General features: G+C 44.6%; 1 protein-coding gene across 1 annotated transcript in view; it reads right to left on the bottom strand.

The window, feature by feature from the left end:
• Positions 1–333: 333 nt before the first annotated feature.
• The window catches only part of LOC119373994 (uncharacterized), a 40,363-nt gene continuing 22,105 nt past the window's right edge, over positions 334–18,591 (bottom strand). Inside the window, exons 3-5 of the mRNA XM_037644051.2 lie at positions 4,287–4,432; positions 2,549–2,681; positions 334–1,454 (exon numbers count right to left, since the gene is read on the bottom strand). Coding sequence (XP_037499979.1) covers positions 1,196–1,454; positions 2,549–2,681; positions 4,287–4,432 — 538 coding nt within the window. The 3' untranslated portion in view covers positions 334–1,195. The remainder of the gene's footprint in view (positions 1,455–2,548; positions 2,682–4,286; positions 4,433–18,591) is intronic.

The following is an 18,591-nucleotide window of genomic DNA, read 5'->3' as shown; positions in this document are numbered from 1 at the left end:
TTTTTCTTCAAAAGTGCTTCGACAAGCAAGGGAAATAATAGACTAATAAGATTGTATTTCACTTGTTCTTTAAGGGGAATAAATATTGTGACGAAGGAGTGCACCGTTTTTTCCCTAGGTGCGCTCAAAATTCAGAAATCGCGAAATTGGCGGAAAAGCGTTTTTGCAGCTAAAATTTGTATATTTTTTTTCAGGCGAACAAAATGTTTTTTCGCAAAACTAACTGCGAAACCATTGTTCTGGGTGTAATGCCTAGGCCTACAGTAAATTTCATCACAATCAAGAATGGTGACCGGGACCTCGTGTTCGATCTTATCTGGACACACCCAGAAACTGCTACATTGGCAGAAATGTGTTTTTTGCGGCTAAACTAAGTGTATTTGTTTTTTACGGAGACAAATTTTATTCTCAAAACTACTTCAAAATCATTGTTCTGGGTGCAATACCTGTATCCACAGTAAATTTTATCAACTTCTGGAATGGTGACTATAGGACCTCGCGTTCGTTCTTATCTGGACATACCCCTCAGAAATAAGGTCGTGTCTCCAGCGCACTCGAAAATCTCTGAGGCAACGTGTACTCGTAGGCACTTACGACGATCTGAACATGTCGTTTGCTCACGTGCTCTTTAAAGGCTGCCAAAAAAAGCTGTACCATAACCTGTTGCACAGCATTGCCAGGACCACCTTCAGTGGTATATTCGAGTCATCTATAACCACTTTACTTAAACTCGAATTTCGTAGGTGTTAGCCGTTAAGATTTACTCATTGAAAATCTAGCCTATAGCCGTGCGAATACGTCGGTAAAAAAATAAAGCCATTGAGGCCTTCTAAACAAAAGTGTGCGTTTAACAGAACTGACATTTAGCCTAGTTGACGATGATAATGATTATGTGGCATCTTAATTAGGTGAATTAATATCCACAACTACACACGCAGTATTTAAAACAACGAAGAAGGAAATCAATTGTTCAGCGCCTGTCCTTTCGGTTCTTGTTCTTAGCGTCACCGTTAGCGCTGCGTTACTGGAGAATTCGCCAGTTCGCTACCTGAATATGGGACAAGACAATTCAGAACAGATAGAGGAGGTTAAGAATGAATGTGCGACCGACGCGTCGCCCTATAAAATGAAGTCTTGTAACGTTTGGTAAGCGATGCGCCACTTTAAAAAATAAAAGTGAAAATTCCCGCAATGATTAGGGTCTCCGGCCAATCGTCGACGCGGCTTCGGCCAGGAGCTCGATGAGGCTGTCGACGGCGACGTCCTTGGCACCCAGCTGCGGCAAAGGCTTGAGCGCCTTGCAGGCATCGGAGCCTTTAGTGTGGACAGCACAGGCTGCCCGCAGCCCTGTTCCCACCACTCGCTCCAGGACGCCGAGCAGGAAGTCCTTGGCCCCGACGCGGTGGCAGGGAGCCAGTGTCTTGGCGATGCACTCTGTTACGTTGTGGTACGCACTGCGATTCACAAAGGCAGAATAGCATCACAAACCGGAAATAAAACAGTTTACGATAGCGTGGTTCCTCGTTATACATAATGAAGAGACCCAGACGCAGTCGAGATAAAGAAACGCAAAGGTGGCACAACGAGAGGGCACGTGGCTCGCATAATAGCTCCAACGGATCAGAATGTATGAGTTGAAGCGTAAGTTGAAGAAGAATGAGGGAACCGGAGGGCATAATGAAATGCACAGGTGTCGTAACACGCGGAAGGGTAAAATGCCGCGAAAGATAATGGTTTCATCTCTGAGAGACCACGCTGTGTTTAAGAATGCACGGAAGCTAATTGTAAGACGGCCGTATAGATTACAATCGCCACTCTAGTAGACTGGAGGATGTTCGATACAGACGGGTTCGTTTAGTACGCAGGTGCTAAACGCAGGCGTACGCTAGCCATAGAGCCACTGAAACTATATTCTTATATGCTTCCTTTTTATTATTCGGATAGTATGCCGTTAGGCATGGATAAATAATTTCTTTAAGAGATACACGAAGAGATTTGATTCATGCTGAAGGCATAGCAGTGATTCTTGATATAGTCCGTGGCTCAAATGAACAAGGTCGGCTGGTCGATCAGCGTGATCGAAATATGGGGGACAGGTCTCTGCCAAACAGCTATACAGGCAAGACACTCGCGATTCATCGTAGAGCATCCGATACCGTGGCTCTCAGCCAGCTAGTCGAAGGTGGCGGGTTCGATTCGAGGTAGTGATCACCACGTCCCATAGGGTAGAGAAATTTAGGAGCGTCATTTTGCCGAGCACGGCACACATTAAGACACTCGTCTTGGTGGAAACGGTGCTCAATCAATCAACACGGAAGAAGATAAGGGAAGGACATGGGCGCTCCCTTTCCTTCGTCCTTATTGTTAGAGCTGCTTTTTCACCAATATGAATACACACTAATTAGCCTGAATTTCTGCTTCGTTAAAGTATTTGTCCAGGACGAAATAAATTCGTAGACCAGTTACATTGTATAGCTCACTGTGGGGTTATGAAACATTAAGCTCTGTCAGTCAGTCCATGGATTCACATCAAAGTGTCGTTACTCACCAGCAGGTGTAGTGGATTGCTGCCTTGGCTGGTGCCTTGAACACTGCTCGCAGCACCGCGCTATTCAAATTGGTGAAGCAGGTGTGGAGTTTGTCACCGGCGTAGTTCATGCATTTGACACCCGTCAGGTACGCTGCCGGCATTTAAAGGAGGAGACAGAAAGATGAAAATTACTCCAGTTAGGTACATCTCGCGTCATTCAGTGCGTCAATGTCACAACTTTGGCCAGACTAAGCGTACGCGTTAATATCTGCACGAAAACAGCCTGCAACTCATTTACCACCGTCTGAACAAGAGCAGCCCGAACTCTATTACCATCTCCATAGCTATTTTCGCTGCCGTGGTTATCCAGCCTCGAATGCACTGATGTCGTCATGAGACACAATAGGCACCGTACGCGATATATTTATGTTAACCATGTCACTCACTGAGCGAATATGCAGGTGCCTGTAAGCAACCACTGTAAGCAAAGCAAACACACGAGCAATTCGCATACTCGCATTATCTGTAGCCACACGCGAATGAAAAATAGTTTTTAATATATTGCTGCGGTGTTGCAGCTATCATCACGTTGAAGTGAGGGGAAGAGGAGGAGGACGACGTGTTCTAGTGAACAACAACCACCATATCGACTGTCAGGCTGTACATTCCGCTGTAAATATCTTGTAAATATAATCACAACATTTTAGTGTAGGTGCATGGTACAATGCAAGACAGAACTCCGCAGCGGACGTGTTCTGGAAAGCCCCGCAATGTCAACAAAAGGAAATTCTGCTGCTTCTGCTTCGACCGCTACTCCGGTAGAGCCGGTACAGTCGGTCGTATTGACTGAGCCGTGCGATCCTGGTAATTTCTGCGGCACATGCAACGTTGACGTCGATGCCTGGATTGCGAAGTACGAGCGTTTTGCAGCGGTCTATCGGTGGTACCCGACAATACATTGCTCCCCAATGTCGTCCTGCACCCATGCCCGTAGCCGTAGCTGTATCCCCAAAAATTTTGGTGAAGTGGGTGTTTTTACTAAAAATAAATAATGAAAATAGGTGTTTCTCTCAAATAGTCAAGGTTTTCAGCAAGTGCCCCTCCCCCCGAAAAAAATTCCTGGCTACGGGCGTGCCTCCACCTCTTCGCTCACTTCACCGTCGTGATAGCTGCAGCACCGCAATATCATTTTAACTATGCTACCAAGTCAGTTATGGGAGCGAATATTTGAGAAAACGTGTTTGAGCATGTCTATAGATGTGCTTGCTATTTCCAATAAATCTCAGGTAGAAGTCCGTGCTTCCAATTTGCTTCCTTTTTTATTGCTCGTTGTCCGCTGCTCTACTGTTTTATGAAGATTAAATTTCAAATAGCCAAGTCTCATTCTTTTCTTCGTTTAGCTCGGGAGCTTCTTAAGAACTCATTAGACATGCTATTAAACGTCAATGTGGCTATTTCATGTTATAATGCCATAGCACTGGCCACAGTTCCTCATTAGCTTCTTGCCTCAATCTATAAATTCAAGAAAAAGAGTTCCCTACTTTTGAAGTGTTTGCTGTTGGTTCTTTTTAGAACCCAATTTTTTCACCGCATTACTTGTCGAAATTACTTTAAGGATACTGTGTATTACACATATTTTATTAATCCGGCAAGCTGCTAGCGTTTGGCTACAGTTCCGACAGTTTTCGTTTGGCTACAGTTTTCGTTCGCATGCTTTGGTAATACGACAACTAGTACTCGTGACTTTTCTGCTCACCTTTGTTCGGTCCTGAACCTGGAGTGCAAACGGCTTCCATGTTTTCGCCCAGTGCTGCTACAGTTGCGAGCGCAGCGCTCTGGCTTCGTCCCCTGGTGCAGTCATGATGGAAATGGAGAGTACACGCTATCTGTTGTTTATATTTCCTGAAACGAGAAGTCGCGTGGCGTTTAAATGAACACGTAATGCCCATCAATATTCTGTAATTGACTTAAACGGGGGTATATTTTTACGGCATCGCGTAATGTTTTGATACTTTTCGACTTCGTATCCGAGCACGGCCCTGTCAGTTTCGCTTGGGGCCAGAATGCTGGCGGAAAAAGCTTCAATTCACAGTACATAACCTCTACACATAAATGATGGAAATTTGTCTGCTATGTTGTGCTTTCTTTTCCTTTATGTTTTTTTAGAACAAAATCTTTCAGTTGCGAGAGCGTGTTCGTCCAGTGTTTTTTCTTGCTTCGGTTTCATTTTTCAGTGCTGTATCGAACATGATAACCTTTACGTTTTTTCAGCGTGAAATTATCAGTGAGGTAATTCGAAATAACGGAAACTCGAAATTTAACGACATTCTTTTAAATGTAAGCCAAGAACATGTGCTGTATGCACTTACATTTAAAATCGTGCTAACGTTAAAACACGCAACAAACTAGGTATCATTCTATGACGATCAACTGTGCAAAACAACGTGTATCTTGTGATTTCATTAGGTTGTGTCTAACTAAGAAACGAGCCCTTGATCTCTCTGTGCAGAAGGTAATGAAGCAACGCAAGGCTAAGAAAACAAGAGAAACCTTGATCTCTTCTCTCTTCTTTCGTTCAGGCACGAGGAAGGTACACGAACGAGCGCAGACTAGCGGCTGAAAATTTATTGTCTGATACACATATATAGTACAAACACACGTGGTTAGGTTACAAATTTGCGGTTAAATAATCAATTTCTAGTTTGTGCAACATTATAGACGGCGTTGCCACACACGTCGGCAGACTTATGAATAAAGAATGCTTGAACAAATTCTCGCGTGGCCTTATCTCTGAGCTTTCACGACACTTTAGTTTCATTTAGAGAAGGGTGACAGTTTCATTCTTCATACTGAACGCAGAGCTTAGAAGATGGCTGCCCTTTCAACGGTGCTCTGTGGTCCGTTAATCTATTATTAACGCGACAGCGTTAAAGAGCCCGTATCGCAGAAATTCCGGGGTCGGCGTCGCTGATTGTGAGCGAAAAATCATCATTGTCAGCGACCAAAAAATTGCCACGGATGCAAATGATAAAAAAATGATGTACCCGACGGGGAATATAACGTAGGCTTTCGGCGTGGCAAGCAAGTGTTCTAGCATAGAGCCGCACCACTGCTTCGAACTACACTGAAATTAACTTTCATGCTTCACAAAGGTACGCGTCCTGTGTACAGGCGTCACAGTACGAGATGTAATATCTCATATCGCAGTAAAACGCGGTACGAGCGCACATTGCCGTCGGACGTAATTGCATAACGTTATGGTGGTTTAAAAGCGCCCACCCATTACAAAAGGCACACGCGTTACTGCGCGTATTCCCTCACGAACACGTAGTGGGTGCATCGCCACTTCGACAAAAGTATTACGCGCGTAACTGCTGCTGGTTTAAAGCATACCACCCCATTACAAAGGGCACACATCCTCGTGCGCGGATTCTGTTACCCACACGTAGTGCTTACGCTGATATTTGGAAAAAAATATCACGCGAGTACACTTTCTCTCACGCCATCGGGCTCTAGACACGCTTGCGATGCAATGTTGTCTGCAAGCGCCAGCCACAATGCTGCGTCTTCCTCATCGGCAAGTTTTGATGGGGCATCAACGTCAATGGGCGCTTGACAACGAGGGAGGCCACGCAAGACGGAGGCAGACAAGGCAGACACGAAAGCTCGGCGGGCTGTAGCCATGCGAAGGAGGCGGCGCGAGCAACAAGTGAAACAGAGCCCGATGAGGATGGGGCCGGATGTCGCTATCGCGTTCAACTCATAAAAACGAAGCTTAAGCATACCCCAATTTTAGGGGCGAAGCTCCTTAAGGCGGCACCCGTTCGTCCTTCGTAGTCGTAGTAGTGCGTAACCAGTCGTAACGCTAGTACCAGATCTTGACCTCCAAGGTGGTGCCGGTGGGAGATTTTTCCTGTGTGTTGCTGAACAATAAAAAATTCGCAGCGTGCGCGTTAACTAAAAGCCGAATTCTTCTGTCTCTCATTCCCCATTAGCAGCCATTGGCATGTTCCAGTAGGAAACGTTAGTAGAAGTAGAAGTGTAAGTGTTAGCTACAAGCCGACTTCTTCTGTCTCTCATTCCCATTAGCAGCCATTGTTTACCTCCAAGGTAGTGCCAGTTGATATTTCTCCTGTGCGTGATTAAACAATAAAAATTTTGTTCAAAACGCCGTTGATTGATGAAATAAACCAACGAAAGACGCCAGATGTTTTCTAAAAGCAAAACGAAAGAACGCCAGATGTTTCTAAAGCAAAACGAAAAGACGCCAGCTGCTTAACGAAAGACGCCAGATGTTTTCTAAAGCAATGGTTTTCTAAACAATGAAAATTCACAGCGTACATGTAAAATTAAAGTGAGCTGCAAGTCGTCATAACTCATCGAACCTTTAGTATAAACGCGCCCGGTGATGATGTACTGGGCAGAATTCACGGAAGATTCACGGTTTACCGATGAACCTCCGCAGCTTCGCCCACTCATCATCATTCACTCCGTGGATATGCTGTGATTTTTTTTTTCAAACAGCGTCCAGTTTGATCAATATAACATTTTCCACGGAACAGATGGATACAGCAAACGACCCCTTTTCCACACTCGACTAACCTGTCCCGGTTTTTTTTTAAATTTGCAATGGCACCATCTTTGGCGTCTCCCTCAACTTTCCTTTTATCTGCTGCGCAAACGCGACCTGACTTATTTCTAGCGGAAAACACTATGTTGACGTAAAAGCGGATTCCCACCTTCCTCTTGCGGCGAGAAAAGGTATCGGTGCGAACGGGCCTTCGCGCCGCTGTAGCAAAGCGGCCTCGTAGGCGTAGCTTGCTACGATACGCCCCCGTGATATCTTGCTTCTCGGAGTGTTGTCTGAATTCCTGCTGCCCGAATTAAGCGCTCAAAGAAAGCACCTATTACATAGATGTGTTACATCATTTGTGAACACGTTCACTGAAAAAAAGGGGGTTTAATACCGGATAAGCGTCGACTTCAGCGGTCTTTGAGCGACTGCGTTGTCTGAACTATCGACGCGCCTGGGGCCCGAACAGTGACCGTATTCTTCTTCACGGGAAGAAACACTGTTCTACGCAGAGATGCAATGATTTCTGTAAGTACTGATGGATGGATGGAGTGAATAATTAATTATTTAATTAATTGATCGATTGATTGATTATTGATTGATTGATTGATTGATTGATTGATGATTGATTGATTGATTGATTGATTGATTGATTGATTGATTGATTGACTGACTGACTGATTGATTGATTGATTGATTGATTGTCTCGTACATTGCAAATACAATGCTTTGCAACAAACAGCCGCATGCGCGGTCATTAAGCAGAAGTGGAGACGCCAGATCACTTATTAAGCTCACGTCAAGCTTCAAACATCTATCTCCTATCTATCTATCTATCTTAAAGCATCTATCTATCTGCGAAGTGATGGGATGTAAGGTGCTTTAAGCTGTTCGAACTACACATTTCTTCTCTGGGAAAAAAAAGATTGCGAAAGTTGCTGTGCCAAGCGATGAGTTGACATTAAATGTAAATGTATATTGTTCTCACCTGACTACCAATAAGAAGTTTTGAAGAAGGAATATTCACAAGTGCAAGCCGCGACCGATTCCCGAAACTTTCGCAATACATTTGCGTATATTGTAGCTGCAACAGTTGCCGCAATTTTCTCTTCTCACTATTATATTGAGTCGATGTGTGTGACGATCTCAGTCCTGCCTCGTGTACCTAACAGCAGACAATTAAATAGGGCAAATCATCCATTATGTCGCGGACAGTGATAGCCAAAGGCAAGAGAATCAGTAATGAGGCGTCAAGCTAAAGTTTCACACACGGACGTAGCGTAAAATTAATTTGCACAGCCAAACCAAGGAGGGACGTGCAACTAAATTTTAATTGCCACAATACAGGCGATCACGTCGCTACATGATGCCCTATCGTGTCCAGCTTGGAATGTTCACTAGGAACCTAATATACATTATTTATATATAGCGCACTCAGGTAGAAATGCGGGATGTTTAACCTATCTCAAACTTGCAGAACAGGAAAAAAAGAATATCACGCCAATGATGACAAGCATGACGTCATTGTTTTGTTACCGAATACGCTGTGACATCTGCTTTACTTTTGCCTTAGCTGAAAGTCTCCATTCCTCACATAGATAGCGCTAAGCCCGATGAACTGTTAAAAACCCTCTATGCTCCGTTTCATACATCATGTGTAACGCTGCGGAAGCTATCAAAGAAGTTCACGGTCAGCAAGATGTGCGAGTGCGCTCGTCTCGGGCTTGGCATTCGTCGTTGTAAACGCTCCTGGTAGCCGAACACGAATGCGCGTTTGTGGTGTCGTGACGGCCTGCAAATGAAACACCGAAAAAGCGAAAACAAAGAGACTCGAAGCGATCCAGAAGAACTTATTGACCACCGTATGACGCTGTTTGTTTATATCTGAGGCGCTAAGCATCTTCATTCATTATGCAACCTAATGAAGAAAGGAAGTCGTATTACGGGTCGTTAAATCATTGGACTATTTATTGGTGCGAACGCATATTCTGCAAGAAATCTAGCAAGCCTCCACAGCGTTTCACCTGATGTGTGAAACGGAGCATGAAACGGAGTTTACACCAGAGCACGCCTGTCTCGCACCCAGGCTGCTGGCGAGCCGAGCGGATACTCTCGCACCCAGACGCCGGGCTGCCAAGGCGCGCATCTGTTGCGCAAATTAAACAGGGCAAGCGGCAGTTCTGTGGCTATAAAAATTCGAAAAAGTACCCGTTCACGCCACTTCCGCTTCTAAGAGCTCGTATGGGCACTACTGCGTCGTCTTTAGATGCCAAAACAAGCCGCGCAACAGGAGGATATTACTTAGCGCTGTCTGCGACGATCATGACACTCCACGGGATTAGTGCCGGTGTGGTATTGTCAACTTCGCCGCGATTGGATAACTGTAATTCAAGCAGAAAAACTAGGAGCCAAGTGAAAATGCGCCAGTAAGTGCACTAACTGCGTGTATGCTATAGTATGTGGTCCTGCTATTCCATTTTACGGAGCTAATTTGCGTGACACGCAGCTGGGTCCAAGGCAGACGTAAGCTTTGTGTAGGGGTGCACTTAATACCTTTGAGCGTTTCCTTGTAGTGCAAGGTAGTTCTTTCAAGCACAAGCAATCCGTAGGCATCCACACCTTCAAGATTACAAGCGTTCGTCTTCAAAAGGTAGTAAATGGTACGGTGTTCCTCAACAGCTGGCCAGAACTTCGTGCCTTATTTCAGTGTTTGATGTCCCCAAATTTATTTGGACACAAGGCATCCAGCTGCACATAATACATTTACTGGCATGCAAGTAAACAGTACTCGCGCCAGTGTCCTTTACGTCGCAGGCGTAGCGCTAGCTCAATCAGCTAAATTTTTAGTATATTTACACAGCAGGCATTTAATAAGAGACAGCTGCGTTCCGGCCATTTCAATACTGGCTTAACTAGGAGTAGCACAGTTTCACTCGTAAAAGCATCATCATTACAGGATCAAAATCACGCAGATAGCTTCAGAAAGAGGTCGCTGCAGGTGACACTCTGATCGCACGCTTTTGTGAGCAAGACGCATTATTGTAAGAGCGCTCGTGAAACAAAAAGTACGTTCCGTGAAAGTACGTTAAAATGATGAGTTTTCACAAAACTTTGTGCGCAACTTGTAATATGCGGCAACAAAACATCGTTTCACTCTTTCGCGAGCTCCACTGCAATTACGACTCACGCGTACTACAGCGAGGACGTTTTTTTTAAATGCGAAGCATTTCTTAGCGAACCTTAAGCACTTTGAGCGTTTCTATCCACGTATCTATCTATCTAGCCGCCTACGTCTGGGTGCTCTCATGATTACCTCCTTAACTTGGTGTAGACAAAAATTGGAATGGGGAGGTAAGAGTGTTTCGCGAATATGACTGTCTGGTCGTGACGTGAATAACGTGAAAATCCTGCCGCGTACGTCGTCAAACCCTTTCCTCCGGACACATGTGGCACATACCCGTATACGGTAAGCGGGTATGCGCCACAGGACATTGACAGTTTATGTCTTCCCAGGAGCGGCCAGAACAGACATTGGTAATTTACATGCGACAGCATGAAGAAAAACTGACATCGGCAGCGTTGACCTGACGAATGGAAAGTACACTCTTAAAAAAAAGAGAGTCAAAAGGGAGTCACGTCTGCTTGACTCTCTTTGTGGCAGCCGATGACCACCTTTTTTTCTAAGGGGAGTCACAATGCTCTGGTCGACGCTCCTGAATGAAATAGATGACTCCCTTGCTCCAAGGGAGTCAGTGATGGTTCTGCATATAGAGGGTGGGTTTTTTTTTTAAAAAAGAAAGCTTCACTGGCTGCGACCAAGATACAGTTCGCTGCTTTGGCTTGTGGTATACCGAAAAACTTTGGTTGAGAATATATAACATGGGATCGTAAAATGTGGAATTACGCACGTATTGTGTTATGGCTTCAGTTACGATATTGCTGAAACGGCGCTTCGAAAACGTCTACAAGTAAACAGGGTTCTTAAAAAATCTTGCCCCCAAGCGAAACATTGAGAGTTATGACAACGTTTAACAATGGCAGCGCTGACAAATTTGCGAATCTTCGCACGTTTGCAAGCGAGGTTTGTAGATTCCTACGACAGCATGTATGGCAGAAAACATACATTTATTAGTGAAATGGACGTGCATGGTGTTGAACGCACTGGCGATCGGGAACACATCTAACTCGACGGCCGTAAAAACATGTGCCGCAAAGCTGGCATGATAACCGCGCAGACCGGTTATCAAGGCGACGCTTTACCGCGTCTCCTAAAGAGCGACAATACTACCAGGGGTGCTATCGCGGAACGATTCTATTCTTTATTCCAATGCTTTTCGTGCTTTTCGCGCTTGGCCAGTGGTCAGAACGACTGTCCGTCCGCATTATCAACGCGATCAGCCAGCCGCGAGTGGTGGATGATAAGAATAGCATAGAATATGGCATTGGAATCGGAAATAGCATCGTTCCGCGATTGCACCCCAGAATTATAGCGCGCGTGGTCATCATTTCTGCCCGCCACAGCTAAACTACATCTTCACGATAATCCACGCGGGCCACCAAATCGCTCAGCAAACGTTGAGCACAGCTAGGCACGCACACACGGCCTCACCGCACTCTCCCTAGCCCCTAGAGCAGGGGATGCACGTTCCCCTGCGCCCCCTCCCACCGTACAGCCCTTACAGACACACACAGGGCACGCTTCGCCTCCTCCACCCTGATATTATTCAATAGAGCTTTAACTATGCATGGATGTGTGTTCTATAGCACCAAAACAAAACCGAAACCATGTAGGCAGTTCGTGGAGGCTACTTTAATCCAAAGCCGAAGCCATCAATACGAGGCAGCCATTTTGGCCTGGCCTGGCGTCGTTAGACGGCATTGTTCGTGATCCGTCTCGTTGTGGTCGTTCTTTAGTCCGCCAGAATAATCTGTGTCGTCAGCCGTGATTGCAAGTGATTGTTTTGCGTGACTTTCTTCGTGCTATGCATTCATGGCGTAGTATCGTATCGTCGGCTCGCTCTTGCCGTGTCTGGCTGATCGTTTTGCGTGACTTTCCTTCCGTGCTATGCATTCGTGGCGTAGTATCGTGTCGTCGGCTCACGCTTGCCGTGACTGGCTGAAGCAGTGTCACTCAGTGTTTGGGAAAAGCAGCCTCCGGACGGAGAAGTCCCTGCAGTAAGCTTCGTTTCGTCGTGAACTTGCCTGAGCAAGATGGCAGCGCATGACGGATCCCAGTGGCACCGACAGACGAAGCCTGTGGACGACGCTCCTACGGTCGTTATAGATTTCAGGTGAGTTCTGCCGGCTTCTGCCTACAACTCTTTTATTCGCTTCACACGTAGCTTTGCCACTTGTCTTTTTGATGTTCCAGTTGCACGGATTTTGCTATCGTGTTTCAATGGCTTGACAACGACGAAAACCGCACTGGACTATCCAGTAGCAGGTAAAACGGAGTGGTGCGCGCCAATATCGTGTTTCCTTATTCCATACATGCCAGAAAAACATGAAATTGCGAGTTGAAATCTCGGTTGCAAGTCGAGTGTGGTGACACGTAGAGCAACGTTGCACCGATATATATTTGAAGGGTAAGTAAGATCAGCTGATCAAAATCAATCTAATGCACCCGGCCCGAACATGCCTGATATCCAGATTATGATTTTGGCTCGTGAAACTCTAGAATTTAGTGTTTCTTTCCTGTGCTATCCAGACGTTGAAGCACGTTTAATACGTATTTATTCGCTGCATATTCGAACTTCTCGCCGTGTTTGCTTGTTTGTTTGTGTGTGTGTGTGTGTGTGTGTGTGTGTGTGTGTGTGTGTGTGTGTGTGTGTGCGCGCGCGTGCGTCCGTGCGTGCGTGCGTGCGTAACTGCTATAAAACTTTGATGCAATAGCTTTTGTAGCACGGTTTCATTTAATTGAAACAGTGGTGACTTGATCTTATGATGCTAAAAATTATCATGCAACAAAGGTAAATGTGAGTTCACTTCAAAGTTGTAGTTTTTTTTTTGTCCACAAACTGCATACGAGCATAACCTCATCCTCCTGTGATACTTGCTTTGTCTAATGTGGTGTGGTGCTAGTACCTAATAGTAAACACAACACCGGCTAGTAATAATGGCAGTAAACATACTGCTCAAACGCTGTGTTGCGTGGATATTGGATGCCTTTGTTATACCAGCCGTGGTTCAGTTCGTTATTATTTTCAACACAAAGATACAGTCTACAGTGATGTTGTGGGCAGTGGACAAAAATCCTTTAAAATGGACTTGGAAGCGTTACGCTGCGAAGCCCAAGGACGCGGGTTCTATTCCTGACCCCGGCAGCTGCATTTAGAAGGGGGCGAGATACAGAAACTCCCATGCCCTCTGATTTGTGCACGTTGAAGAACTCCAGGTAGTTGAAATTAATCCGTGATCTCCCACTATGTAGCACCGCTTAATAGCATTGTGCTTTTCGCTCATAAATCTCTAGCAATTATTACTTCGTCATTATACCTCGAAACACTCGCTGTATCCTATTTGCATTCTATTCGCCATAGTCTGCAATGAATATTTAGCACTTTTTACAGCAGGGTACCTCATTTGACATTCTTTTACAATGCACCTTAATTGTCCCAATTTCGTGCCATAATCAGCTGTTGTTTTTAATATGTATATAAGTCACTTCAGCACTGTTCCTTTTTGTTTGACCGCTTCTCATCACCTCAATTGTTTGAGGTTTGAGGCGATGTTTGTGCTGCACAGTTTGCCCGAGTTTGCTCCCAACCCTCTATACTGGTCAACGCTGGCTGGTGGGTTGTCCTTCCAGACAAACGGAAAAACGAGACCTTTGCCTGTTGATATAGATCTGAAGAAAAAATGGCACATTAGGCCTTTAGAATAGCTGCACCTTCGTGCAGCTGTTCTGAAGCCAGGCACTAGAAGGGCACGCTCACAATGATGCGACAGAGAGAAGGCAGTGAAGGCAAGCCTAGTCTTGTCGTACATTCGCCATATTTCGTGTAGCTGTATACACATTTTGCCGTTTTCTTCGTTAAACTAATAATAACATTTGGCGTTTAACATCCCAAAACCACGATGTGATTGAGAGACGCCGTAGTAGAGGGCTCTGGAAATTTCGACTACCTGGGGTTCTTTAACGTGCAGCTAAATCTAAGTACACGGGCCTCAAACATTTTCGCCTCCAACGAAAATGCAGCCGCCGAGGCCGGGACTCGATCCCGCGACCTACAGGTCTTCGTTAAAATACTGCTAGTCTAGTGGTTATCGTGCTCTACTGCTGACCCGCAGGTTGCGGGATCGAATCCTGGCCGCCGCGGCCGCATTTTCGATGGAGGCGAAAATGGTTTAGACCCGTGTGCTTAGATTTAGGTGCACGTTAAAGAACTCCAGGTGGTCGAAACTTCCGAAGCCCTCCACTACGGCTTCTCTCATAATCTTATCGTGGTTTTGGGACGTCAAACCCCAACAATTATTATTATTATTAAAATACTGCTGCCATGCTATACAGGGTGATTTTTTTTCAGACAGTACATATCTTTTATAAAAAAATTCTATGACAGTCACGCTCCAGTAGTACTCTAGTTCGAGGCGGAAATATTCTGCCGCAACAAAAAATGCGTTGACGGGACTAATTAACAAAAACCCGTTAACTAATTTTTATTTATTGACTTGAGGGCAGTTGTTTATATTAGAAATTTGAAGTGCGTGCCACTTTATGGTATACCCATTTTTCAGAAATCATGAAAGTTTTACGTAACTCGAGATATTTATTGTGAAATTTTAAGGGCTAAATCAAAACTGATCATGTCCGGCACACAGAAAACGCGGTTTTTCTGTTACGTCAGACCGGAGCTGCCCGCGACAAGGGAGTGACGAAATTTGAATGAAGGCACGTCGTGGTCGTACCTTTTCGTGAAAACTGGCAAGTCATCTAACTTGCGTCAGCGGATCGCCTTACCTTTGCATGTGGCATTTGGTGCTCATTTGTTTCTTTCGAGATGCGCGCATCCGAAACGGCAGTAATATCAACCTTTTCTTTCTATGTTTACAGATAAGTACCACACATCGCGCCCAAATAATAAGCTGTTTACTTGTGTATTTCTGAATGCTTGCAGATTTTCCTGATCACATTCTGCTTCGGCCCACCTTCATTAAACTATCATCACCTTCTTTTCACGTGTAGCTCCGAGCTTACGTAACAGAGAAGCGACGTTTCCTGCACGTCAGGCGCTATCAGTTTCGATTTCGTCCTTGAAATTCAATAATAATAATAATATCTGGGGTTTAACGTCCCAAAACCAAGATATGATTATGAGAGACGCCGTAGTGCAGGGCTCCGGAAATTTCGACCACCTGGGGTTCTTTAACGTGCACCTAAATCTAAGTACACGGGCCTCAAACATTTTCGCCTCCATCGAAAATGCAGCCGCCGCGGCCGGGATTCGATCCCGCGACCTTCGGGTCAGCAGTCGAGCGCCATAACCACTAGACCACCGTGGCGGGGCTTGAAATTCAAGGATGAATATCACGAATTACGTGTAACTTTCGCGATTAAAAAAAATGTGTATGCCATAAATTGGCACGCGATACAACTTTCTAATATAAACAACTACCTCCAGGTCAGGAATTAAAAGTTAATTAATGAGTTTTTGTTAATTAATCTCTTCATTGCCATTTTAGTTGCAGCAAACTATTTCCTTCTTGACGTAGAGTGTGTGCGCGAAAACATCTTGAGCGTGACTATTATACAATTTTGATAAGAAATATGCGTTCTCTAAAAAAACATCCTTCTAATTGTACGGAGGTCATGCAGCGGAAACAGTTGCAGCTGGCTAAGGGAGTAACAGACCCTCAAAGTACAGCAAAGTTAATGGGTATCCCTGGTTTTGTTCATTGCCATGACACTTCATGGAATCTGGTGTGTGAGCGCTGCCCTTGTCAGATTAAAAGGTGATCGATCTGTCTGTCATCATGTGTTTATTTTTGTGCACTTGACTATTTCAGGTTGCTTCAAGACTGCACATTGAAGCTCTACAGCTGCATTTGACCAGGAAGCCTCCTTGGAAACTTCGTGTCTCGAGGTAGTCAAGACGTGTCCAAGAATTCGGAATAGCCACGCTTAAGGTCTGGCCGTGAGTGGTCTCGAATCAGTGCAACCTGCTGTCCTTTTCGCCAGAATGCCACCTGACCCTGACATGGTCTGGGAACACGACACTGCCAAGCTCATGCACGCAAGCTGTGTCACCTATTGGGGTCCTGTATCTCAGATGACTACATGAGAATCCTGTACTACATGAGAACTACACATGTTGCATGTTTTGCGCTGTATGCCACATAAAATATGTAATGGATGTCACAAAGAAGTGCTTGATGGCTGGCCATTGATTCCTATTCATAAAAACTGACTGCTGGCTATGCTAATGTTTATGCCAGGTCTAGTATATTGCCGGATTTGACAGTAATGAACGATGTTAGCGAAACTATTGCTTTTCATATCTCACTCATTCTGACAGTAATGTGTCTCGCTGTATTTCTGGACGGTGTTTCTGTATTTCAGTTCTGTACAGAACTCTCCATACCACCGCTAAATATATATATTTATATATATCATACCTTATATATATAAGGTACTTGACACACGACGTACGTTTTAGCATTAGCATAGTGCTAAAACGTACGTCGTGTGTCAAATGCCTTCCTACAGTATCAGGACCTCCGTGATCTTTCTGTAGCTCTTATATTTAAGGGTCATTCCATGCCAAGTGTCCCAGACGTGGCGCTCGCACATCGCAGATTTTGCTGATAAAATTTGTGCCTTTTTCCTGTGCCACATGGAGTATTGTGGCAAAACATTCTTGCTCGAAAAAATTTTTGACGGTCCTGGCACCCCCCTGAATTTCGCTTCTATTTATTAAACTGTACCTAATAGAAAAATGTGTATAAAATCTACTTTTGTGTGTTGAGCTTCTAAACTGCGCTTGCGCTATCGCAGAGGTTCTGTTTAGTTGTCCCATTCATTATTTCCGAATTTTTGTGTTTCACTACCAGCTACGTAGCTTCAAAAACTACAAAAATCTTCAAAGTTCGTGAATTTTTCTTGAGCTATCTGGAACTCACCCTAACCAATATTAATAATAGCCTGATTTCCAGGAAAGTGTATTTTAGTACAGAAATGTTTAGGGGTAAAATAGACTTCAAATCTTTCCGAAAAAAAATCGTGAAATTAGAGAAAATGTACGATTTGTTGCATGTTTGACCATATTTTTCATACTGATGCGGTCAAAGTAAAAATCCTCGTCATGCGGCGTTTGATAAAAGACTTCATCGTTAAGTGATGAAAAAAGTCTTATCAAATCATTTTTTTTGTTTTAAGGAAGAAAATAATTTTTGAATTTGGCCCTCCGAACGCGCAGTGCATTTCATTTTGTTGCCACTTCGCCGCAAAGCACGTGGTAGCCCTTGCAGCTGACACTCGTCACAGGCAACGGCCAGATGCGAGATGTATGTCAGTGGCTCGTGAGTGGTCGAAAGTCTTGTCACGTTGATGTCAGGGCGACAAGTAATGAATTCGCGTTACAATGTGAGCTTGCTTGGCGGGCCCAATGGGAAGTATGCACGCCCGAGAGCAGCCTATGGCGTCGTTGGCACAATGTGCAAGAGGCCGTCTGTACAACACGTATACCCTGAGAAAGAAGTGTGTACAGTGTGCATTATTTCTTTCAGTATGTGTCTGCTAGTTGTGCAGACGTCCCTCTAGGACATTGTGCCAACGACTCCACATGCTGCTCTCGGGCGTCCATACTTCCCATTGGGCCCGCCTAGCAAATGCTCATTGTAACGCAAATTCATTACTCGTCGCCCTGACAGCGCGACAAGACTTTCGACCACTCACGAGCCGCTGACATACATCTCGCATCTGGCCGCTGCCTGTGACGAGTGTCAGCTGTAAGGGCGACCACGTGCTTTGCGGCGAAGTGGCAGCAAAATGAAATGCACTGCGCGATCGGAGGGCCAAATTCAAAAATTATTTTCTTCCTTAAAACAAAAAAATGATTTGATTAGACTTTCTTCGTTACTTAACGATGAAGTCTTCTATCAAACGCCACATGACGAGGATTTTTACTTTGACCGCATCAGTATGAAAAATACGGTCAAACATGTGACAAATCGTACATTTTCTCAAATATCACAATTTTTTCGGAAAGATTTGAAGTCTATTTTACCCCTAAACATTTCTGTACTAAAATACACTTTCCTGGAAATCAGGCTATTATCAATATTGGTTAGGGTGAGTTCCAGATAGCTCAAGAAAAATTCACGAACTTTGAAGATTTTTGTAGTTTTTGAAGCTACGTAGCTGGTAGCGAAACACAAAAAAAAATTGGAAATAATGAATGGGACAACTAAACAGAACCTCTGCGATAGCGCAAGCGCGGTTTCGTAGCTCAACACACAAAAATAGATTTTATACACATTTTTCTATTAG

The sequence above is a fragment of the Rhipicephalus sanguineus genome, chromosome 11 (genome assembly GCF_013339695.2).
Source record: "Rhipicephalus sanguineus isolate Rsan-2018 chromosome 11, BIME_Rsan_1.4, whole genome shotgun sequence".
Taxonomy (NCBI): domain Eukaryota; kingdom Metazoa; phylum Arthropoda; class Arachnida; order Ixodida; family Ixodidae; genus Rhipicephalus; species Rhipicephalus sanguineus.
The sequence above is the reverse complement of the archived record's forward strand: the minus strand, read 5'-3'. Positions and strand labels throughout refer to the sequence as shown.